This window comes from Bos javanicus, unplaced genomic scaffold, assembly GCF_032452875.1.
Source record: "Bos javanicus breed banteng unplaced genomic scaffold, ARS-OSU_banteng_1.0 tig00001600_1, whole genome shotgun sequence".
Classification (NCBI taxonomy): Eukaryota; Metazoa; Chordata; class Mammalia; order Artiodactyla; family Bovidae; genus Bos; species Bos javanicus.
The window spans coordinates 569220-595599 of record NW_026893620.1 but is presented as its reverse complement, the minus strand read 5'-3'; the positions used below and the strand labels follow the sequence as shown (position 1 = coordinate 595599).

General features: G+C 41.5%; 1 protein-coding gene across 5 annotated transcripts in view; it reads left to right on the top strand.

The window, feature by feature from the left end:
• LOC133243936 (ATP-binding cassette sub-family C member 4-like) overlaps positions 1 to 26380 on the top strand; it is a 590639-nt gene that overhangs the window by 88928 nt on the left and 475331 nt on the right. For 3 of the 5 annotated variants that reach the window (XM_061410637.1, XM_061410639.1, XM_061410640.1), the window contains 4 exons: positions 1522 to 1668; positions 3718 to 3797; positions 18915 to 19065; positions 25469 to 25588. In XM_061410637.1, coding sequence (XP_061266621.1) covers positions 1522 to 1668; positions 3718 to 3797; positions 18915 to 19065; positions 25469 to 25588 — 498 coding nt within the window. The remainder of the gene's footprint in view (positions 1 to 1521; positions 1669 to 3717; positions 3798 to 18914; positions 19066 to 25468; positions 25589 to 26380) is intronic. The other 2 variants (XM_061410641.1, XM_061410642.1) reach the window with 2 other exon arrangements.

The window sequence follows — 26380 nt, the reverse complement described above, 5'->3', positions numbered from 1 at the left end:
CACTCCAGTGCCTACCATCTTACTAGGTTTTCCCTGACCTTGGATGTGGGGCTGCTCCTTCTGACTTTGGATGTGGTTTTATATGCATAGTGATGCTCATTTATCATTGATAAAATTTTTTAAATGATAATATTTATTTACAAATGCTTTGTGTTTCCTTAAAAAACTTAGTGAGAGGTTAGTTGCTTGTTTAGATTATCTATAAATTATTATTTAGGTTATAATTATCTCTTGTCAAAATATAATAGTTTCTTGCTATTTCTTGAATAGCAATAGTTTGCAAACTAATTAATTGTTAGTTGCAAATAATTAAGTTGTCTGTTTGCAACTTAATATGGTCCTTCTGTACTCTTTAAAACTACTTGGACATAGAAATTGCTATGTTATTTTTTATTTATTTGATTTTTATTAATTTTCACTGGAGTACAGTTGCTTTACAGTGTCGTGTGAGATTTTGCTGTACAACAAAGTGCCATCAGTCATATGTACAGTGCACATATATCCCCATTTTTTTTGTTTCCTTCTCATTTAGATCACCACTGAGTAGAATTTTCTGTGCTATAAAAGTAGATTCTCAAGTAGCTATTTTACATAGAAGTAAATTTTCCTGTAAATTTACTGTTTACAAGGAAATGGTAAGTCATTTCTCCTGTTCCTCTTCCTTCTCACACTGATATCTAAAACTGAGGTATGCTTTGATTGTGGAATATGTAACTAGTGGGATTTGAAATGTGGCAAAGGGAAGAAGATCAACTGTTTTTCATAATCATCTTTCTTTTTGTTTTAAAGTTTTTTTTTGTTTGTTTGTTTGTTTTATTTATTTTTGGCTATGCTGGGTCTTCATCGCTGTGTGGACTTTCTCTAGTTGCCAAGGGCAGAGTCTACTCTAATTGTGATGTGCAGGTTTCTCATTGCATGGCTTCTCTTGTTTCAGAGCATGGGCTCTAGGGTGTGTGGACTTCAGTAGATGCAGCCAGTGGGCTTTAGTAGTTGTGGTTCCTGGGCTCTAGAGCACAAGCTCAATAGTTAGCACAGGCTAAGCTGCTCTGAGACATGTGAGATCCACCTGGGTCAGGGATCGAACCCATGTCTCCTGCATTGGCAGACGGACTCTCCAGCACTGAACTACCAAGGGAGCCCTGTAATTATCTTTCTTGTGAGTTGTTATTAGAACTTGTAAGTGAATTAGGAAAGCCTAGAATGAAACTGTAATTTATATAAGACATTTCCCCCCTGTGTTGTTTCTATTTAGTGAAAGAAAAATAGTGATTTTCATATTCTTCTTTATAAATGTATTTTGTGACAGCATCAAGTTCTTATACAACCTATTTCATATGTATATTTACATATATATACATTTATATATATATAAATGTATTCTATAGTCTACATGTATAAATTTTTATATAAATCTTATTTATAGAATAAAATACACAATATCTTTATAAACTGTCTGTCATGCTTTAACATCATTGAGGATAAGGCAGAGATCTTGTACTGAGTGATGTTTCTTTATTTCAGGTTTAACTTTTTCTACCATCCTTTTTGGCATCACAAGGTCTCTGTTGATATTCTACGTCCTTGTTAACGCTTCACAAACTTTGCATAACAAAATTTTGTGGTCCATTTTGAGAGCTCCAGTATTGTTCTTCTATAGAAATCCAATAGGTAAGTCAGACACCAGGTTTCTCAGTGAATATGTCTTTTTAACACATTTAATTCCTGATTACATTTGATATTTGAAAATGGAAGAGATGCTTAGAAGAAAATCACCATTCATTTTCTATGAAAAGCTTCACTGATATTCTTTCCTACCAGAGAAAATCTGAATAGGAGTATGTAACCTTTTATTCCAATTTATGTGTGTCTATAAAGATAAATGAATGTTTACTTTGCAGGATGATTTATGAATCCATTTGTAAGACATATGAAGCACCCAACATATGATGCAAATGTGTTGAAATATTTTTGACTAGTTGTTGAAATGTTCCCGTGTTAATAATGTTAAGCTAACTAGGAAGGACCTTCTTCCAGGAACATCTCTATAGGAGACAGGCTATGTGTTTCTCTTTTTCATTGCTCATCCATTTCTGGGATCACAGAGGTCTGACATGTGCTCATATTTTGAGGTTTATCTAAATGGTAATGGAAAATTGATTAAAACACAAGATCAGTTAAAAGTATACATCATCTTCAATAAAATCAACTCTCTAGTTTTATAATGGACTTTTGGTTATATTTAAGAGGTCTTGTGGTACATAGCAGGTGGATCTTCAGTATTAAGTAAGAGTGTCCCTGATGGTTTTCCAGTGGTTGCTTCCTCTACTTTGAGGCCTTTGACCTGTATTGCTTCAGGAGACAGCCTCCTGACCTGGGTTTCTGTGAAGAGTCAGTTCTTTAGTGAACATGCCCACTCTGTTCAGTTGGTTGTACTTGTGCTGAGGCCCAGGGTGGCTTTGTTTTCTCACAGGTGATGACTGACAGGGCCTGTCGAGGCAGGGATGTGACTGGAAGGAGGACAAGTGTAGGCTCAGCCTGGTCATCAACTCAGCATGTGACTGAGGCCAAAGCAGGTATATTCTCCTAGCCAGGCAAATCTCCAGGCAGGATGCTGTCATGGTCTTAAGTGTGGACTCTGGAGCCAACTGGCTGGGTTCAGTCCTGTTGCTAGTTACTAATAGTAATAGTTATAGTTATGTGAATACTTCTGTGCTAATTATTTAATTTCTCTGTGTCTTGATCTTCTTACCTATAAAATGAGGATACTATTCACACACTTACCAATATCTTGGTATTGTGGGCATTAAGCAGGTTAATAATTCACAGCACTTAGCACAGGATCAGTGCCTAATGAACCTCAATGAGGATGAGGACATGGTGTCTGGGAGCTTCTCTCCTGTGAAATGGGAATAACCACTGCCCATTCTGTTCCACAAGACTGTTGTGAGGATTAAATAAGAATGTCGAGGGCAGCAGCTCATAAATCTGTTCAGATTTATTCAGCACACGTTGTTTAGTCCAGGCTGTGAGCAGAGCACAGGATAGTAAACTGCAGAGGCCCACACAGATCTCAGGTTATTATGAAGCCAGAGTGAGGAAGGGGTTGGAGGAATTTATGCTATTATGGGTATGAAGTTCCTCCACTTTGCCTGTTAGTGTGAAAACTATAGTCACAAAGTTGGGAGCATTAAGTGGGACTGAATTTCTGTTCTCACAGCCTCTGAGTGTTCATGACCACAGTTAACCAGGCTCTTTATAGTCAAGACCTGTAGGCTTCTCCAGATGCTGACTTACTTATATTGAAGGACTTGGGATCAAGTTTAAATCCTGAAGGCCACTAATTTTAGAGCAGTCAGCACACTAATATTTATCTTGTGTCCCCCTCCTTTAGCTCTTAGCACGACTTCATTCCTTCAAGAAAATAGAAGCCCAAATAAGTATTGCAAAGATAGGCCTGCTTTGCCCAAAAGGCTTAGGGGCTGTAAATTACTTACTCTTTTAGTGGTATATTAAATTGAACTCTTTCCTATCTTTTATTTTCAAAAGTGGAATTTGTAATGTCCCCTGCATTGACAAGCAGATTCTTATCCACTGTATCATCAGAGAAATCCATAAATACATGTGCTTTAAAAATATTGTTTTGATTTGTGCACGTATTGTTTCTCTTAAGGCTCCTTTATGAGGAAATGAGTATTTTCTTGTATCCTGTTCTTTCAGGAAGGATTTTAAATCGCTTCTCGAAAGACATTGGGCATATGGATGACTCGCTGCCCCTGATATTTCAAGATTTCATCCAGGTAATGTACCAGTCCTGTCAGAGTTCTCACAGGGAAGAGCAGAATGCCTGTTTCTCGAGGCTTTCTCACAGGGGCTGAGGGTGGGCTTTCAGCCTGGTGATATGCCCTGTTATCCTCAGTAAAGGTTATATTTGTGAGAGAAGGGTGCAGCTGTCATTGGGAGGCTGAGCTAACATGAGTGACACCTGGGGCAGGAGTGGCTACCCAGTCACATCAAGGTTGGTCTGAAGCAGCGACAGGCTGGGTAAGTGGTTCTCCCTCTGCCTTCCAGATGTCTGGTGTGGATTCCCTTATTGTGAGCACATTTCATAATAGAGAAAAAAATCACCTCTCATGGAAAGATAGCCTAGATGAACTAAATTATGCATTGTATTGGGCTTCCCAAGTGGCTCAGTGTTAAAGAATTCACTTGCCAATGCAGGAGACACAAGAGACAAGAGTTCAATCCTTGGGTCAAGAAGATCCTCTGGAGAAGGAAATGGCAAGCCACTCCAGTATTCTTGCCTGGAAAATTCCATGGGCAGAGGAGCCTGGCGGGCTATAGTCCATGGGGTTGCAAAGAGTCAGACATGCACAATGCATTGTATTACCACAGAGGACAAATATTTACTGCACTATTTTATTTGGATAAAGCCAATTGTGGTTACTTACAAATAAAAGATTGGTAAAAATAAGGTGAAAATAATACTTTAACGAGGAAAAGGTTGTTGTTTAGTTGCTAAATTGTGTCTGACTCTTTTGTGACCCCATGGACTATAGCCCACGAGGTTCCTCTGTCCATGGGATTTCTAAGGTAAGAATACTTGAGTGGGTTGCAATTACCTTGTCCAGGGGATCTTCCAGACCCAGGTCTCCTGCATTGGCAGGCAGATTCTTCACCACTGAGCCACGTGGGAAGTCCAACAAGGGCAATAGAGAGCAGTTATTAAAGATACAAAGCCTTTAAGCCAGTAATTTGATTCCAGGATCAAAGTCATTTCAGAAAATGTCTTTTGTTTTGTAGGCAGTTATTCTTTTCACAGGTTGATTGCTCTGTCTTAAGGTGTCTTAAGAGAGAGAGAGAGAGAAAGACCTACAGGAATACCTTCTATCGAGTCTCTCTTTTGTCTGTGAACTTGAGGTTCTAAAGAATGATGTAGGGTCATCTCCACTCTCATCTCCTCATTCAGTATCATTGCTCATGTGGGGTGTATTTTTCTGTTATTTAATTCTGTCTACTTTTCAGTTATTTAGTCTGTGGGGAATTTTATTTTTCTTCTCAGGTGTTAATTTTGGAAATGAAATGCATTGTCAAAAGCTGCACACAAAAATGCAGCAGACATCTGACTGCAGACAGTGTAGCCTGTGGGCATGGCTTCAACTGTTACCAGTGTGAACTACTCTGGGACTCAGAGGCAGAGGACTTTTACTGCAAAGATGTCTGATTTTTTTTTTTTCTCTTCTGCAAACTTATTTTATAAATGTGCCCTTCTGGGTTTAACTATGTAATTTATCCCCAGAAACTATTTTTGCTTGAAAACAGTGTCACATTTTAACAGTGATTGTGAATTACTTTGAAAATATTTTGTGAATGGTTCTGTTTCTTTGCTATGGTAAGGTGGGCTAACTTGGGTTTATGCCATGTGCTTACTAGCACATGGTTAGTTAGTGGTCATAGTCAGATTGTCACATATTTTTGCATGATGTATAGAGGAACAGGGATAGATACTACCTGATTTCAGTAGGAAACATTCTCATTAAAGAGGAGGGAAAATTCCAGTCTTGCTGATTTCCAATCCCAGCTCTGCCACTTGTAGTTCAGTTATCTTGAAGTTGAAGGTGGAGGTGTCCTGTAGGTCATTGGAAGTAAGAGTTTGGTGTTTGAGGGAGAGACCTGGGATGAGCATGGAGCCTGTGTACCCTTCACTGAGCAGGTAGTAGCTGAATCTGTGAAGATGACAAGATTGCCCAGAGAGAGGGAAGCATTTTTAGGGGCCAATATAAGAAGACTCGATATCAGAGAAAAAGCAGAGAGAGAAGGGGAGGAGAGGAGACACAGTGAACAGCAAGAGAGAAAGAAGGAAGTAGGTTGGGGAATCAAGGAAGGACACATCTGCTCAGTGCAAATGAGAAGGTGAGTCTGTGAAAACTTGTTGCTTGATTTGGAATCAGGAGGTGTTGGTGACCTGAGAAGCAGGTTTCAGATGTGAGGAGGTCAGAGTGCAAAGGGTTGAAAATCCAGGAGGTATGGAGGGAGTTGAGGTGAAGACTGGCTACTCCTGGAAGGAGTTTGAATGAAGTAGGAGACAGGCCCATCTGGAATGTAGGGTCTGAGGAGGTATTGCTGGTTGTTGGGGTGTACAGTTTGTGAGTTGCGTGTGTGAGGTGGTGGGTGGTATTTCCCTCTCTCCCTCCTTCCCTTCAACAAACAGTGCTTAGAGTTGAGGTCCTGAAGAACAGGGGTGAGCCAGATCCCTCCACTCGTGGGTGGTCTCCTGCAGCCTCCCTTCCTGAGGGAGACATCCAGAGATTCACCCCTTGCTGCCTTTGGAATCCTAATTGTGGGAGCTCTGTGGAGGAAGTCCTGGAAGGCAAAGTGGATGTGGGGGCTGGAGGCAGTTATGGAGCCTGGTCCAGGAGGTGGGCGGAGCTTTTAGGAGGTGACCTTTGATCCTAGATGAAAAGAAAAGGCTGCTGTGGATGGTGGGGCTGGAGGTGCTGCTGGAAGCAGAGTTGCTATGTGGGAATCAGTCTTTCTTCCCCATCACCAATGAGAGGAGGGAAGGGAAGGGGCTGGAAGGGGGTTGTTCAGTTTTGTTTTAAAAGAAATAGTTTGTGCCAATTGTTTTCAACTCACTTTTGATGATTCTGCTTATCCTTGGTGTATTTTATAAACCTTGGAAGATTCTTGATCATTTTTATTACTTCTAAAGTGTTTATTTGGTGTACTTTTCATCATTTAATTCCTTCTCATTCTCTTAAACAATATATTAGATAATTTATTTAATATTTTGTAATAGTGATGCCAAGTGTGGGAAGGGAAACCCTGGGTTCTGAGTAGTGGTCCACACTGCAGGACAGTCCATCTACTCAGACGATGTCACTCAGAGACCACATCCCAACAGAGGGCAATCATGAGTTTGTGCACCATATTGTACACTGACTCTACCAGAGAAGTTGCCTGTTCGGTCACATTATAGTTGTTGGGCAAATTGGAGCTGTTCACCATTTCAAAAAGGATGAAGGAAAAGCAGCATAAAAAAATCAATTTTTGTAGTGCGATTCCACCTGATAATCATTTATGATGTCAACAACTTTGAAGTACAGTGGCATGGGAAGCCCTGAAGTCTCTCTTTCCAAGCTTGAATCCCAGCTCTCCCTCTTCCTGTCTCTGCCACACAAAGCCAGTCTCCTCTCAGTAAAATAGAGAAAATAATACCAACTCCATAAATGTTGTGGGAAGGCAAAATGAAGTTGTTTTAATATTATTATTTTCATAACATCTGAATGCATGTTGAGCACTAAGTAATGAGTAGTTATTTTTAAAACATCATATGTATTTTTAAGTGAGAAAAGTTGTCTGATGACATCGGCATTATGTTGTATTAAATTTATTGTCATACACAGTTTCCAGGCCCATAAATATCATCTCATGAGTTTGTATTACAGAGATTCTAGGTTTGTAATTCTTGAAGATTTTAAGGGATACTTTCTTATGTAGACTCATAGAATAAACACCAGTTGTTTTCAAAACTGACCATTGGTCACTAAATATTTCAAATTAACATAATTTTCATATAGTTTTCCAAAGTCCCAAATAACATGGAGTAAATAGTCTCAATTATGCACTGCTTTTGTCATTGAAATCATCACCTCCAAGAAGTCTTCCTACAAATAAGACAAATGAAAATGAAGGTAAGATGTGGAAGTTAAATTTAGGCATTTTAATTATCCTTCAATTAAAAATAAATAAATTTTAAAATATCAAAAAAATCACTTATTAAATTAAAAAAAGAGGGACTTCTCTGAGCATCAGAAGTTGCACACAGCTGCCCTCAGCAAAATGCTTTAATTTTTTTGAGGAAAACCAAATTGCAAAACCTTTGTTCCTCACACATCCCTCATTCAGGAAGAGAAAACAACAACAACAATCAACAGCTTGGCCGAACTTAAATGACTGAATCCTCATTTCCTTTCTTCCTCATGGATCACAGCCTTGTCCTGGTGAAGGGTTGTGTAACTCAATGAAACTATGAGTCATACCATTCAGGGCCACCCAAGATAGACAGGTCATACTGGAGAGTTCTGACGAAACATGGTCCACTTGAGGAGGAAATGATAACCCACTCCAGTATTCTTGCTGTGAGAGCCCCGTGAACAGTATGAAAAGGCAAAAATATATGACACTTGAAGATGAGCCCTCCAAGTTGGGAGGTATCCAGTATGTTACTGGGGAAGAGCAGAGGGCAACTGCTAACAGCTCCAGAAAGAATGAAGCAGCTGGGCTGAAGTGGAAATGACACTCAGTTGTGGATGTGTCTGTTGGTAAAAGTAAAGTCCAATGCTGTAAAGAATGATATTGCATAGGGACCTGGAATGTTAGGTCCATGAATCAATGTAAATTGAATGTGGTCAAACAGGGGATGACAAGAGTGAATATTGGCATCTTAGGAATCAGTGAACTAAAATGGACAGGAATGGGCGAATTTAATTCAGATGACCATTGTATCTATTTCTGTGGGCAAGAATCCCTTAGAAGAAACGGAGAAGCTGTCATAGTTAACAAAAGAGTCTGAAATGCAGTCCTTGGGTACAAACTCAAAAACGACAGAATGATCTGTTCTCTTCCAAGGCAAACCATTCAACATCACAGTACTACAAGTCTATGCCTCAACTACTAATGCCAAAGAAGCTGAAGTTGACTGGTTCTGTGAAGACCTACAATACCTTCTAGATCTAAAACCAAAAAAAAGATGTCCTTTTCATCATAAGGAATTGTAATGCAAAAGTAGGAAATCAAGAGATACCTGGAGTAACAGGCAAGTCTGGCTTTTGGAGTACAAAATGAAGCAGGGCATAGGCTAACAGAGTTTTGTCAAGAGAACACATCGGTCATAGAAAACACCCTCTTCCAGCAACACAAGGGACAGTTCTACACAAGGACATCACCAAATGATCAACACCAAAATCAGATTGATTATGTCCTTTTCAGCTGAAAATGAAGAAGCTCTATACAGTCAGCAAAAACAAGACCTGAAGCTGACTATGGCTCTGATCATTAATTCCTTATTGTAAAATTTAGGCTTAAATGAAGAGAGTAGGGAAAACCACTAGGCCATTCAGGTTTGACCTAAATCAAATCTCTTATGGTTATAAAATGGAGGTGATGAATAGATTCAAGGAATTAGATCTGGTAGACAGAGTGCCTGAAAAACTATGAACAGAATGAACCCTTGCTGTTGCCATTTAGTCGCTTAGTTGCATTCAACTCTTTGTGACCCCATGGACTGCAGTGCTCCAGGCTCCTCTGTCCATGGGATTTCACAGGCAAGAATACTGGAGTGGGTTGCCATTTCCTTCTCCAGAGGATCTTCCTGATCCAGTGATCAAACCCACATCTCCTGCATTGGCAGGCAGATTCTTTACTACTGAGCCACCAGGGAAGCCCAGTGAGCACTTTTAAGATCTTTTAATGATCATTTTGCTCTCTGAACTGAACAGGCTGTTATTCCCTAAATAGCTGGGAATCTAGAACTGGCTCCCTCATGGGAAAGACCAGATAGAACCACAAGAAACCCAACAGGGTTAGAAAATGCAGACAGAAGGGGAAATATATGATGTATGATACAGTATCTATGTGTGATACAGTCTCTGTATGTGATACAGTATCAGGCAGAAGTTAAAAGAAAAGACTTGGGGTCATAATGACTGAATTGTTTGAATTTGAGCAAATCAATAAGCCTCTCTGAGTATCAGTTTCCTGCTTTGCAAATGGAGAAGATAATCCCTCCTCATATTGATGTGAGAATGAGATTATGTAAAGCCTGTGAAATACTTGAGATTTGGACTCATGACAAGTCTTATGAAGTGTCATCCATTATTGGTATTTGGAAGCATGGCATAACCATTACTTCTTTGCTTGTTGGCCAGATCTAGAGAATTGTGGATCTCTGTGTTATGAGAAAACTTGTCATCAGTTCAGTTCAGTCACTCAGTCATGTCCGACTCTTTGCGATCCCATGAATCACAGCATGCCAGGCCTCCCTGTCCATCACCAACTCCCAGAGTTCACTCAGACTCACATCCATGGAGTCAGTCATGCCATCCAACCATCTCATCCTCTGTCGTCCCCTTCTCCTCCTGCCCCCAATCCCTCCCAGCATCAGAGTCTTTTCCAATGAGTCAATTCTTTGCATGACGTGGCCAAAGTACTGGAGTTTCAGCTTTAGCATCATTCCTTCCAAAGAAATCCCATAGCCTCTAGCAATAAAGCAAAGTCTTATTTTTCAAGTTTTTTGGTTGGACAGGCTTTTAAAGAAAACCATTAACATTTTCACAAGCATTCTTTTCTTTTCTTTTTTGTATAATTCACTTACAAATCATTTAGAAACCAGTGTGGCTTGTCATAAACAGCTGCTCACAACACAGCATCCTTTTGGAGGATGAAATATGCTCATGGGACTTCCTTCCATAGGTGGTTGGGACCTATCCTCTGCCTTAGTCATCCTGACAACCTAACCAGGCTACTTGCTTCCACCAAGAATGCTGACCTGGAGTGGACACAGTTCAACTTCTTGAGATTCATGAGTTTACAAAATACAGATTTTGTACTTCCACTGGTATCAGTGTACCACTTCACGGTACATAAAATAGTAAATGTCAAATTGATCTTCTCTTTGGTCTATATTGAATAATCTTGTTTGGTTTTGTTGATTCAGAGGTCCAGCACTTTTCCCTTAGTCTCCCATAAGTGCTTAGGAGTTTCAAAAAAGCAAGTCTTCACTCAGAAAAAGGATAACCTGAAAGAGAAAAATGATACAGAATAAGAAAAAAAAACATCTCTTTAAAATATATATTAAAAAAGAAAAGAAACATCTCAAAAAATGTTACTTGCTGCCATGTCCCAAAATTTGTCAGTCTTTGGAAAGCTTAGAGTTGGGAAGATAATTCAGAGAGGACAAAAACTGTAGTAGGCATGAAGTTTATTGGTCATATTATTTTAAAAGTGCATCTTCAAACAAAATAAACCTCAGATGTGAATTTCACTGTGACCAAAGAAAAGCCACAGTCACTTTGGTACATGTGACCTCATCACCACATCTAAGAAAAATTGCACCTGCTCTGATACGTTCTTGGATAATACTAAACTGTTCTAGTGGTTAGAATGAGAGGCCTGTTAGGGCCCAACTTCATGAGATTCTTAAGATTCTTTGGGCTCATCAGTCTATGAACACCTCATCCCTCCTCCCCTGGCTGCTGGCACCCAGAGCACCTGATGGTAGTAATGGTGGAGTTAGAGTTTCTATTTGTTATGCATGAACTGGTTAACACTTTATGTGTGGGACCTCATTTAATTCCCATTACCATCTGTTCATGTTGGTATATCCCAGTTCTTACTAAGATTGAGAATGGGTGTAGAGTCTTACCCTCCCTGTTAATATGCAGGAAGATTTGTTATAAACCCTGTCTCAGCACAATATTGGGCTAGTGGAATATCCTCTCTAGGTGTAGGCTGTCATTCTCTGCAAACTAAAGAATTTTTCTGAATTATAAAAAAATCACCATTTTCTCTAAAGTGAAAGATTTTATCTAAGAATTTTTTTTATTAGTTCATGTAGATTCACAGACTTTGAATATAATTTTCCAAGCAGTGTGCTCCAAATGGGAAATATATAAAAATAATGATTCTCTTTATTTGGGGGACATCAGTACTTGAGTCACTTGCTTCTGGGACAATATGTTTCTTTCTATATACTCATTATTGTCTCTGTGCCAGTGTGACAGAGGTGTAAAAACACTGGCCATGGTGATATGGGCCATCATATGGGCCTGAAATCCAAGTAGATGGGGGGGGGGCGGTGAATTATATGTGTAGCTTTAACTGGGTTTCTTGGAATTCCTGGGAATGTAGAAGAAAGAAATGAGGTTGGTTTCAGGGAAGGCATATGTATTGTACACCAGAATCTTTTGTTTCCTTCTTCAAATGACTTTTTGTTGAGATACTATTTTCATCTTCTGCCAACTTCTATAAAGGGTTTGAGATAGCTGGCAATAAAAGATTCAGAAATGTATATTCATCTGTAAACACATACACCGTTTCAGTTCAGTTCAGTTCAGTCTCTCAGTCATGTACGACTCTTTGCAACCCCATGAATCACAGCATGCCAGGCCTCCCTATCCATCACCAACTCCCGGAGTTCACTTAAACTCATGTCCATCGAGTCAGTGATGCCATCCAGTCCTCTCATCCTCTGTCATCCTCTTCTCCTCCTGCCCCCAATCCCTCCCAGTATCAGAGTCTTTTCCAATGAGTCAACTCTTCGCATGAGGTGGCCAAAGTACTGGAGTTTCAGCTTTAGCATCAGTCCTTCCAAAGAAATCTCAGGACTGATCTCCTTTAGAATGGACTAGTTGGATCTCCTTGCAGTCCATGGGACTCTCAAGAGTCTTCTCCAACACCACAGTTCAAAAGCATCAATTCTTTGGCACTCAGCTTTCTTCACAGTCCAACTCTAACATCCATACATGACCACTGGGGAAAAACCATAGCCTTGGCTAGACAGACCTTTGTTGGCAAAGTAACATCTCTGCTTTTGAATATGCTATCTAGGTTGGTCATAACTTTCCTTCCAAGGAGTAAGCGTCTTTTAATTTCATGGCTGCAGTCACCATCTGCAGTGATTTTGGAGCCCCAAAAAAGAAAGTCTGACACTGTTTCCATTGTTTTCCATCTATTTCCCATGAAGTGATGGGACCAGATGCCATGATAATATATATATATATGATATTCAATCCACAATGAGGGTGGCTATAGTATTACCTACAAGTAGATGTCAGAGACAACCGCTTTAAATTATTTCAGAATTTAGTGGCATGAAATCTGAGGCATGTTACCTAACTTTGGAGCTCTCAGAGTGTTAATAATGGGTCTTCTTCTTAAAGAGATGGGATTACCATACCACCTGACCTGCCTCCTGAGAAATTGGTATGCAAGTCAAGAAGCAACAGTTAGAACTGGACATGGAACAACAGACTGGTTCCAAATGGAGAAAGAAGTATGTCAAGGCTGTATATTGTCTCCCTGCTTATTTAATGTATATGTAGAGTACATCATGAGAAATGCTGGACTGGATGAAGCACAAGTTGGAATCAAGATTGCCCATAGAAATATCAGTAACCTCATATATTCAGATGATACCATCATTATGGCAGAAAGTGAAGAGGGACTAAAGAGCCTCTTGATGAAAGTGAAAGAGGAGAGTGAAATATTTGGCTTAAAACTCAACATTCAGAAAGCTAAAATCATGGCAACTGGTCCCATCCCTTCATGGCAAATAGATGGGGAAACAGTGGAAACTGTCAGACTTTACTTTTTGGGCTCCAAAATCACTGCAGATGGTGACTGCAGCCATGAAATTCAAAGACACTTCCTCCTTGGAAGAAAAGTTATGCCCAACTTAATCACTCACCTAGAGCCAGACATCCTGGAATGTAAAATCAAGTGGGCTTTAGAAAGCATCACTATGAACAGCTAGTGGAGGTGATGGAATTCCAGTTGAGCTCTTTCAAATCCTGAAATATGATGCTGTGAAAGTGATGCACTCAATATGCCAACAAATTTGGAAAACTCAGGAGTGGCCACAGGACTGGAAAAGCTCAGTTTTCATTCCAATCCCAAAGAAAGGCAATGCCAAAGAATGCTCAAACTACTGCACAATTGCACTCATCTCACACGCTAGTAAAGTAATGCTCAAAATTCTCCAAGGTAGGCTTCAGCAATACGTGAACTGTGAACTTCCAGATGTTCAAGCTGGTTTTCGAAAAGGCAGAGGAGCCAGAGATCAAATCGCCAACATCCGCTGGATCATCAAAAAAGCAAGAGAGTTCCAGAAAAAACATCTATTTCTCCTTCATTGACTATGCCAAAGCCTTTGACTGTGTGGATCACAATAAACCGCAGAAAATTCTTCAAGAGATGGGAATACCAGACCACCTGACCTGCCTCCTGAGAAATTTGTATGCAGGTCAGGAAGCAACAGCTAGAATTGGACATGGAACAACAGACTGGTTCCAAATAGGAAAGGATTACATCAAGACTGTATATTGTCACCCTGCTTATTTAACTTATATGCAGAGTACATCATGAGAAGCACTGGGCTGGAAGAAGCATAAGCTGGAATCAAGATTGCCGGGAGAAATATCAATAACCTCAGATGTGCAGATGACACCACCCTTATGGCACAAAGTGAAGAGGAACTCAAAAGCCTCTTGATGAAAGTGAAAGAGGAGAGTGAAAAAGTTGGCTTAAACCTCAACATTCAGAAAATGAAGATCATGGCATCTGGTCCCATCACTTCATGGGAAATAGATGGGGAAATAGTGGAAACAGTGTCAGACTTTTATTTTTGGGGGGCTCCAAAATCACTGCACGTGGTGACTACAGCCATGAAATTAAAAGACACTTACGCCTTGGAAGAAAAGTTATGACCAACCTAGATAGCATATTGAAAAACAGAGACATCACTTAGCCAACAAAGGTCTGTCTAGTCAAGGCTATGGTTTTTGCAGTGATCATGTATGTATGTGAGAGTTGGACTGTGAAGAAAGCTGAGTGCCAAAGAATTGATGCTTTTGAACTGTGGTGTTGGAGAAGACTCTTGAGAGTCCCTTGGACTGCAAGGTGATCCAACCAGTTCATTCTGAAGGAGATCAGCCCTGGGATTTCTTTGGAGGGAATGATGCTGAAGCTGAAACTCCAGTATTTTGGCCACCTCATGCAAAGAGTTGACTCATTGGAAAAGACTCTGATGCTGGGAGGGATTGGGAGCAGGAGAAGAAGGGGACGACAGAGGGTGAGATGACTGGATGGCATCACTGACTCAATGGACGTGCGTCTTAGTGAGCTCCGCGAGTTGGTGATGGACAGGGAAGCCTGGCGTGCTGCGATCCATGGGGTTGCAGAGAGTTGGACACACTGAGTGACTGAACTGAACTGAATTGAACTGAGGTAGCATATTAAAAAGCAGAGACATTACTTTGCAGATAACGGTCTGTCTAGTCAAAGCGATAGTTTTTCCAGTAGTCGTGTATGCATGTGATAGTTGGACTATAAAGAAAGCTGAGTGCCAAAGAATTGATGTTTTGAACTGTGGTGTTGGAGAAGACTCTTGAGAGTCCCTTGGACTGCAAGGAGATCCAACCAGTCCATCCTAAAGGAGATCAGTCCTGAGTGTTTATTGGAAGGACTGATGTTGAAGCTGAAGCTCCAATACTTTGGCCACATGAGACGACGAACTGACTCATTTGAAAAGACCCTGATACTGGGAAAAATTGAAGGTGGGAGAAGGGGACAACAGGGGATGAGATGGTTGGATGGCATCACCAACGTGATGGTCATCAGTTTGCGTAAACCCCAGAAGTTGGTGATGAACAGGGAGGCCTGGGGTGCTGCAGTCCATGGGGTCTCAAAGAGTCAGACAGGATTCAATGATTGAACTGAACTGAACCGAATGCATACCTAAGGAAAAAGCATTGGCTCAGCTTCTGTGGAGCCCTTCATTTTGATTTTACCTCTGCTTCCCAGGTTATCTTCCAGGCTGGGTTAGTCTTAACAGGCCTTCACCTGGGGAAAGCCAAATTATTGAAACTGATGAATGTTTTCCATCAAATGATGTGAGTCTTCTCAGTTCAGTTCAATTCAGTCTCAGTTGTGTCCTACTCTTTGAGACTCCATGAACTGCAGCACGACAGACCTCCCTGTCCATCACCAACTCCCGGAGATTACCCAAACTCATGTCCATTGAGTCAGTGATGCCATCCAACCATCTTATCCTCTGTTGTCCCCTTCTCCTCCTGCCCTCAATCTTTCCCAACATCAGAGTCTTTTCAGATGAGTCAGCTTTTCACATCAGGTGGCCAAAGTATTGGAGTTTCAGCTTCAACATCAGTCCTTCCAATAAACACCTAGGACTGATCTCCTCTAGGATGGACTGGCTAGATCTCCTTGCAGTCCAAGGGACTGTCAAGAGTCTTCTCCAACACCACAGTTCAAAAGCATCAATTCTTTGGCTCTCAGCTTTCTTTATAGTCCAACTCTCATATCCATACATGACTACTAGAAAAACCATAGCCTCGACTAGATAGACCTTTGTTGACAAAGTATTGTCTCTGCTTTTTAATATGATGTCTAGGTTGGTCATAACTTTCCTTCCAAGCAGTAGTGAAAGTGAAGTCGTTCAGTTGTGTCCGACTCTTTGCAACCCCGTGGACTGTAGCCTACTATGCTTCTCTGTCCATGGGATTTTCCAGGCAAGAGTACTGGAGTGTATTGCCATTTCCTTCTCCAGAGGATCTTCCTGACCCAGGGATTGAACACAGGTCTCCTGCACTGTAGGCAAATGCTTTACCGTCTGAGCCACCAGGGAAGTCCTAGAAGTAAGTGTCTTTTAATTTCATGGCTGCAATCACCATCTGCAGTGATTTTGGAGCCTCCCAAAATAAAATCAGCCACTGTTTCCACTGTTTCCCCATCTATTTGCCACGAAGTGATGGGACTGGATGCCATGATCTTAGTTTTCTGAATGTTGAGCTTTAAGCCAGTGAGTATACTAAAAAACTAATTTGAATTTTTTATTGACATTTTAGCAGGTTTTTATGACTTTGGAGAAGGCAATGGCACCTCACTCCAGTACTCTTGCCTGGAAAATCCCATGGATGGAGGAGCCTGATAGGCCGCAGTCATGGTGTCGCTAAGAGTCAGACATGACTGAGCGACTTCACTTCACTTATGACAATCAACAATGGCAAGCCAGGTGACTTAAGACCAGACTTAGAAGGAGCTGCCAGAACTCCTCCCCATGAACATGAAGGTTTTATCAGGTGGAATGCATAACACAGTGGCTGTAAAGCAGTTGTTCATCTGTAGGTCTAATAGGAGAGAGGTCAGTCAGGGCTATTTTTTCCACTAATGACTGGGAAGTATTACTTCAGAATCCCATCCTCTTCACTCTGGGTTTTATTTTGATACCACAGCAGATGTGTGAAAAACAGGAAAAGCACATGTGTCTCCATCCAGATAATATAGTTTAGTTCCCAAGGTCTCCTGGATACCGAGTCACAGTTCTGGACCTTTCCTCCTCCTTCTAGGCTCCTTCTGCCTGTGGCCAAGACTCTAGGATTCCCTGAGTACAAACTGCTCCTGCCTTTCTCCTTGACCTGCCATCCTTCTAGGAAAACTTAGGACAACCACTTACCCTCCAATCTTTATGCCATATCTGTAAATGAAAATGAAGTTCTTACTTTTCTCATTCACAAGATGGTTGTGAAGATCCTCTGAGAAAACTGATCAGGAAAAGCTGTGAAATGATAACCCAAGTCTCTGTGATACAGGCATGACCACCCCTAACCCATCCCTCAGAGAAGCGCCTGGGCCAGCTGCCCTGTGTGATAAGGTGGGGAGGTCCTGGGGTGGTGAGCATGGATGCAGGTCCTGGTGCTGAGAGGACCCATAACAACCAGTGTTAACTCAGACAGGCATCTTAACTTCTCATCTCAGCTCCTTTTTGGTCAAAATTTCCATCAATGGTAGTTGCTGCCTGCAAGTTTTCGTACCACTCTTTCTATTTTTTCAACCAGGCTGTAAAATTTGGCCATAATTCTCTTCTTAGAATTGTCTAAAAGTGTTCCTGAATTCTTCTCTGAGTTTCCCCAGCACTCTCTGCCTTGTGCAGATCACCATGAATTCATATCCACCTGAGATCATAAGCTTTGTAGGCCTTGGCCCAGACTGAACCTGCACTCCCCACCACCCCACCCCACTGTCATAATAGGCAGGCAGTGTTGATTGCATTCTTAAATGTTGATTGTATTCTTAAAAAATAAGGGTATTATACTTTTCCTTCTAAAGATGGATGCTTAAAGCAGCAAAAACCAATGATTTTGTTTTCTCTTCTACCTGCTCTCTCTCTTTTTTTTTTTTTTTTTGGACCAAGATAGAATAATCTCATGGGATAATGTGATGATTAAGAAAATGCTCATGGAACTCTTAGCCCATTGTCTTACGTACAGTAAACACTTGGTAAATGGAATCTGTCATTGTTACAATCATTAACCTTTGGAACAGGCATTTTAAACACTTACTATAATGATAGAAAGATGGCTGTATATTGGGGGCAAGCTTATATATGTCATAAAGACTCATGACATGGACTTCCCAGTTTCATGACTTAGGCTTTGCAATGTTCATCGAGTTGTTTTTCCTCTTCTTGTGCTTCACTCTCTCCATCTGTAAAATGAGACAATACTGTTACTAGATAGAGCTATTGTGAGGATTAATGAGTTAATACATGTGAAGGTTTGAAGGTATAGCTCTGTATACAGTCAACACTCAGTAAGTATTAAGTATGGATAGAAAATCTTGAAAGAGAAATTCCTACTTCCAAAGATCAACATTTAAATTTTGTCCTACTTTTCTGGACACATTCTGGACACAACTTTGTATTTAACCACTTCTTTATTCCTCCATGTATAGCTGAGGCATCTGGATTCCTCACCTGTGATGCCTGCTCACTCATCTCTCTAGTAACACCTTCTGACTCCTGATAGTTTGGGATTCAGCGCCTACTCTCTGAGCCTTAAATATTATCATCTGTTAAAAGTGGTAATGCCTGCCTCAAAGGGCTACTGAGTGTATCACAAGTGCGGATACCTAGAAAATTCTTATCATCCTGTTCGGCATATGCACTAAATATCATGAGGACCACCTATAATTGTATTTATTTGGAAGAGAAAGATTCCCTGCTGTCCCAACAAATCCTTTTTGAGGGAAGGAGTTTAATCCTAATAGAACAAATCGTAACAGTTTATCTTTGAAAAGTACCCTTCATAAGGAGGCCTCTGCATCTATTTTTGCTATTTCAGACTTTTCTTCTTGTGGTTGGTATGGTGGTCGTGATGGTGGCTACGATTCCTTGGATTGCTATACCTGTGATTCCACTTGGCATTATTTTCTTTGTCCTCCGGTGGTATTTCTTAAGGACATCGTGCGATGTGAAACGCCTGGAATGTACAAGTGAGTACCGGGGCTCTCAGGTTGGGATGGCAATGCAGGCTGGCCTCCATTTATGCAATAATTAACCAGACCCCTGAAATTCTGCAGACTCTGTCTTCTGGAATTTCTCACAAGTCAACATTAGATAATTGAATGTTATAGCCACTGTGAGTCGGCGTGGTTCTTAAGGCAAATAAACTGGTGGCAGGTCAGCTGCATCTTTGCATTTTAGCACAAGGAGAATGAATGTGAGCACCATGAGGACAGGGACCATTTCTGTCTTGTTCATGACATATTTCCTAACACAGAGTATCCACTCTGTAAATACTTTTCTTAAAAATATTTTATCATGTTGGAACTAATATAGGAGGAAAATAGACAATTTTTCTCCTCCTGAAGTTACCAGAAATGACAAGGAAAGGAAAAGATTAGAAAAGTAAAGGAGACCTCATGAAATATATGTCAGAAGTGATATATTTGAAAAATACTTTTTTCACATGTTCAAGTATGTTGAAGTTGTTAAATGTATTAGCAAGACATATGTTAGTCACTCAGTTGTGTCTGACTTTTTGCAACTCCATGGACTGTAGCCCACCAGGCTCCTCTGTTCATGGAATTCTCCAGGCAAAAATAGTGGAGTGGGTAGCCATTCCCTTCTCCAGAGGATCTTCCCAGACCCAGGGACTGAATCCAGGTCTCCTGCATTGCAGGTGGATTCTTTACTGTCTGATCTACCAGGGAAGCCCTATTGAAAGATAAGCCCGGTTATTTTCAGGTTTGCTCTTTATCATTACTAGTATTTGGGGTGACACCACACTGTTTGTGGTCCCCCACTTCTTAAAGCTTTTCATATAAACAATGCTGAAAAGAATCCCTTAGGAGGATACAAGAGGGGGATCTGTTCAGTATTCATTTAGTTTATTACTCCATTCAGCTTCCTAGTTTTAGAATAATGGGAACAGGGACTTGCCTGTGGTCCTATGGTTAAGACTCTGTGCTTCTGCTGCTTCAATCCCTGGTCAGGGAACTAAGAACCTGCAAGGTGCATCCAAAAAAAAAAATAATGGGGATCACATTTTATGACTAATCATTCTATTGTGCAGGCAATCACAGATGATGAAATGATTTAATTTATCTTATTATTCATGCACATATTTCACCAATATTAAAACTAATAAGAAAAGTAGAAGTATATGTTTTTAACAGTTATAAAAACTATAGCCAAAAAGTAAGGTGGGGATATGTTCATATCAGAGACTTCAACCATAAATAATTATTACAAATTAATACCAACTTAACCTTCTAGAAACCAAGCCTAGATTCTGAGAATATTGAGTCTCATGGTTCTTTGTATCTACCAAGTGGAAAAAAATCTGTTATCCAGTCAAAGGAGTTTTTTTTTTTTTTTTCACCGTGGCAGTTGCATGTTCTGTTTTTATAATAAACACATAAGATGCTTCCCTGTTGACTTCAGAATCTTCCTGAAATGCAGGAGACCCTGGTTCAAACCCTGGGTTGGGAAGTTACCCTGGAGAAGGAAATGGCAACTCACTCCAGTATTCTTGCATGGGGCATTCCATAGAGAGAGGATCCTGGTGGACTACAGTTCATGCGGCCACAAAGAGTTGGACATGACTGAGTGACTAACAATTTCACCTTTTAAAGATATATTTTCTAATTAGTTGCAAAAAGGATAGTGATCATCCATTTCATAAAAGATGTAAAGAAAAATTTCAGTCATCAAGAGAACTAGCTAACTTTTGTAAGGTCCAGTTTTGTGAGGTATTTGAATGGATGGGGAGAAGTAGAGTCCAGGTGTGTGTGGCATTCTGCTGATGTGACTTGACTGATGGAAGGACCTGGGGAGGCAGAAGAGGAATGATGAGCTCCATCCAGTCTTCTGTGAAGACAAGACTTCAAATATTTTATGGTTTGAGGCTGCCCATGAAATGGGGTCATTCAAGAGTCTTGCTGAAAAGCAGCTCTCTGGTATGTTCAATGAGGGGTTGTTCCAGAAGGAACACTTGACAGAAATTTTTGCCTGGGGAAGGCATCCATACAGAAGTGGAGAGAAGGGCTGCTCCTGAGGCTCTTTTAAAAAGAAGTGCAGGGTTTTCTCAGTATTTGAGATGGAGAGTCTGAGAACTTTGGCATCATCTCTGTGGGATATGTGGATTTTCCTGCATCCTAGTACTCTGTAATCAGTTGGACACTAAATTCAATCGAGATTCTGCCTCCTACACACCCCAGGTAACCAAATGTGGTGGCCAGCTGATTAGACCTGTTTATGCTGTCTCTAGGTGGTGGGTCTGTGCCTGAAATGATGACACCATTGTTTTCTCTAAGTAGTAACTGAAAGTATGTTTTAGGGCTTCCCAGGTGGCTCAGTGATAAAAGAATCTGCCTGCCAATGCAGGACATGCAGAAGAAATGAGTTCAGTCCCTAGGTTGGGAAGATTTCCTGGAAGAGAAAATAGCAACCCAGTCCAGTATTCTTGCCCATATAATCCCATGGACAGAAGAGCCTGGTGGGCTACAGTTCATGGAGTCAGAAAGAGTCAGACACATCTGAGCAACTGAGTGAGTGAGAATATATCTTCAGGTCACTACTGGAGCCACCAGCAAAAAGGACACCTGACTGCTATGACCAGAAGGCATAATCCTGCTTGTGCTGTGAAAGACTGCTGATGTCCTGAGGTTTAGTTTCAGATCCTACTGCCTAACTGCCTCTGGAAGCTTAGGTTGATATTTTCATCTTAATGACATTTGGCAGCTAATTATAATAGGGTTTTGAGGGGAACATTTTTACAAAAGTGAGCATAGCAATGGAAAGTACATAAAACCAGGGTGGTATTTGGTTGTCTTTCTCTAACCAGCTTTTTGCCTTTGGCAGTGCCTGAATAATGAAGCCATATCCAAACTCTGTCTGAAAGGTGCCAGGATCAACTAGCAAAGTCTGCTACAAGCATTGTTAGGGGAGGGTTAAGATGTGTGTCAGGTGTGTTAGGACCATGGATCATCAAGTCTGCTGTTTTAAGGAGTTCTCATACTAGATTCCCAGGAACTCTGTTCAACCTCAGATGCTTAATAAGATGTGCAGTAGTGGTGAAGCTGTTGGATGGTACCTGAGGGTTTTCTGAACATATATAACAAAGCCTGGAGAAAAATGCACATCGTCACACGCAGGCATCCTTAACCCTGATTATTCTCCCTCTGAGACACTGCTAGCATATTCAAAAGCAAAGACATTACTTTGCCAACAAAGGTCTGTCTAGTCAAGGCTATGGTTTTTTCAATAGTCATGTATGGATGTTAGAGTTGGACTGTGAAGAAAGCTGAGTGCCGAAGAATTGATGCTTTTCAACTGTGGTATTGGAGAAGACTCTTGAGAGTCCCTTGGACTGCAAGGAGATCCAACCAGTCCATTCTAAAGGAGATCAGTCCTGGGTGTTCTTTGGAAGGAATGATGCTAAAGCTGAAACTCTAGTACTTCGGCCACTTCATGCAAAGAGTTGACTCATTGGAAAAGACTCTGATGCTGGGAGGGATTGGAGGCAGGAGGAGAAGGGGACAACAGAGGATGAGATGGCTGGATGGCATCACCGACTCAATGGGCATGAGTTTGAGTGAACTCCAGTAGTTGGTGATGGACAGGGAGGCCTGGCATGCTGCGGTTCATGGGATCTCAAAGAGTCGGACATGACTGAGAGACTGAACTGAACTGAACTGAGACACTGCTGTTGTGATTAAAAGCACAACCTTGGGATTAAGAAAGTCATGTCTCACACCCAGGTCTGTCACTTTGGTGGGTTCAAATAGTTAATCTTTGGCAGTGAGTGCTCTTAATCCCTTAGTCTCTGGAGTTCTAATGAGGATTTCTTGAACTGATGCTTGTAAAGTACTTGCTGGTCATGACCAAAGACACTGGAACCTTGAACATGAGGCAATCAAGAACTTACTCACAACTAGCAGGTCTCATATAGCTTGAGTGATCATCTGCAGCAGGGCTGTCAGCCTGGGGTCATCCTGCCCGGGAAGATCTGCCGTCTTGGGGGTGTGTGTTCCCAAGTGTCCTCAGGGTTGTGGGAAGCACAGACATTAGTCATGTGAAGTGTAGGGTTACACGTGTCTGTGACTGTGAGCTGACACCATTACTGGGACATAGTCTGCTTCAGGACAGCGAGCTCAGTGCTTGTGGGAAAAGTGATACTTTGGGCAACACAGCACCAGAGCCTTAACATCCCCTCTCCCCCTATACTAGCTAATTTTCTTTGCAGACCCTCCAGTTCACTCATCCTGGCATCCTGCTCAGCCCTAAATGGAGTTTGAGAGAAGCAGGATAGATTTTTACAGGCCCAGATTCCCCCAGCCTGTAACTCTTGGGCATGAGGTGAGGTCGGTGATGGGGTGTTTGGTTCCCTGGTGTTCAAGGCTGAGATGAAACCTGGTTTCTAAAGTCCTCCCTGCCCTCCATCCCTGCTAGAGAGAATCAGCTGCACTTTGATCTCCTGACAGGGAAGCAGGTGAGGGAGGCCACTCTGGAGAGTTCATTCCAGGACTCTCCCTGGGGGAACAACCATGTCTGCTTCCTGCTCAGAAGCCCTGTCTGTGATGGATAGTATTGATGTAACCTCATTTACTTAGGAAATGAGAGCCTGGTTCTGGTGAGTTTTCTGTGCTCTCTGGAGCTGGACTCTTGGCATTTTCCTGACAGGGTGATGGGCCCAGTAATACTCCTGCATCATCCCTGTGAACACCCTGGTTCCTGTCTGAGTTCTGGGGGTGGGTTGGGACACCTGCTGGGCTGAAGAAAAGGCCTGAACACAGTCCCTTGCCTTTATTATTTGGAGCATGAGCTCCATCTGAGTTTATGTTGCTCTTATAAGCAAAACATTATAGGAAGCTAAAAAGTTAGTCAATAGAGTGAAGAGAGAGAGAGAGAGCAGTGTGGATGCGGGAATGAGAACACAGGTACTCAACTGCATGAACAAAGGCACCAATGAGTCACTTTCAGCTCTTTGTGTGAACAAAGGACAAAGGGAAAGTGTGAGATCATGTTGCGGTTCAGAGATCCATCAGGGCAGTTATGAAAGCATCCATCAGGCTCCCGGAGCAGAAGTCAAGACTATTCAAAGGCTCCTCATCTGCCGGGTCCTGTGGGCACAAGGGCAGTGCAGAACCAGGTGCTCCGTGACCCGTACAGAGAATCCTGGCACAGGTGCAGGGAGAGGCCCAGGACGGGGGAGGTGGCAGACTGTCCACTTTCTTACTCATCTCATTCCTGTCCTGTGTCTGGCTCTGGTCCAGGGTGGGGGATGTACTGACTCATCAAAATTCAGGGTGGTGAGGACTCTAATGAGGAATTAAATTTTAGAATGTTACTGATTCAAAAATTAGTTAACAATGAAAAAGAAAAAAAAATATAGCCATTTGAAGCAACATGGATGGATTTAGAGGATAATATTAAAAAAAAAGTCAGAGAAAGACAAATATGGTATCACTTATACGTGGAATCTAAAAATAATACAAATAAATCTGTACACAAAATAGAAATAGACTCAGAGACATAGAAAACAAACTTACCAAAGGGGATTGGGAGGGAGGGAGGAACAAAGTAGAAATATGGGATTAATAGACACACTACTATTTGAAATAGGTATGCAACAAGAATTTACTGTAAAGCACAGGAAATTTTATTCAGCATCTCGTAATAACCTGTAATGGAATATAATCAGAAAAATATAACTGAATGAATATACTATATACCTGAAACTAACACATTATTGTAAATCAACTATACTTCAATAAATTTTTAAAAATTTGTGAACAATTTCCACCTGGAGAGATGCCAGGAGAATTTGGAGGGAAGCATGTTTGAGAGGACCTTGATGAAAGAACCAGTAAAGAATTTATCTAAATCTAGCTGTGAATGAATTTGGTCAAACATAGGTTCAAAGAGAATCTTTCATTCCCAGGTCATTAAAGTGAAACCTGATGTGAACAGGAGTGAGGGTCACATGGAGGATTCCTATTGGTGGGAGGTGTCACCGCATATGGAGAAGGCAATGGCACCCCATTCCAGTACTCTTGCCTGGAAAATCCCATGGATGGAGGAGCCTGGAAGGCTGCAGTCCATGGTGTCACTGAGGGTCGGACAAGACTGAGCGACTTAGCTTTCACTTTTCACTTTCATACATTGGAAAAGGAAATGGTAACCCACTCCAGTGTTCTTGCCTGGAGAATCCCAGGGATGGTGGAGCCTGGTGGGCTGCCGTCTATGGGGTCTCAGAGAGTCGGACATGACTGAAGTGACTTAGCAGCAGCAGCAGCAGCAGCAGTCACGACATACCCTAGGAGTCAGTGGGTTTCCTCACATCCAGCTTCCCTGACTTTCTCTGTTGTGTGTCTGTCTCTGCTTCCCCAGCACGGAGCCCGGTATTTTCTCACTTAGCATCTTCTCTGCGGGGACTCCGGACCATCAGGGCATACAAAGCTGAAAAGAGCTTTCAGGAGCTGTTTGATGCATATCAGGATTTGCACTCAGGTCTGTAAGTTTCTGGAAATAATTTCAGATGGGATGTGCTGCCTTCTGAGGCCTGATCTCCATCTCAAGTGGCCTAGTAGGCCAGCACCTCTCTCTGTGTCACCTGCATGTCCCCCTATGCCACCCACCTCGCCCACCCCTTCCTCTCAGCATCCCTTCTGTGCTCCCCTCTTCCCTGTCACCCCCTGCTTTTCTCCCCTGACTGGCTTGCATTGTCCTTCCATCACTGTGCCCTGTGGACTTCTATCTCTTTAGGGCAGGACTCAGTAAAATTTTGTTTTTTGCAAAGATCCAGATAGAAAATATTGTAGGCTTTGTGTGCTATACTGTGTCTATTGCAACTACTCACCTTGGCTGTTGTAGTGCAAAGACAGGCAAAGATAATACATCAGTAAATGGCTGTTTTCCAATAAAATTTCCTTTTCAGAACCAGGTGGTCGCTATTCTTGTCCCCCAGGCTGTAGTTTGCCAACTCTTTTCAGAGCATGGAGGGTAGCAGATGTGATTGACGAAACTAATTTCCTGATTTGCCACCCACTTGATTATACTTTGTATCAGTGAAGTTGTTTTTCCTAGGTAGAAAATTCAGAATTTCCTCTAAGTCTATAAAATCCTGGTCAAACTTTTCAATCGTTACTGTATTTTGAAGATAAAATAGCATTTTGAAAGCCACATGCAGATCCTGTTGGCTGATGGTCATGTAGATACTGGCTCCTAAGAATAAACACTGCAGGGCCCTGTGGTGAGTGCAGAAGGTGCTGGAAACAGTGTGAGCTCTGCTGTCTGAGAGCT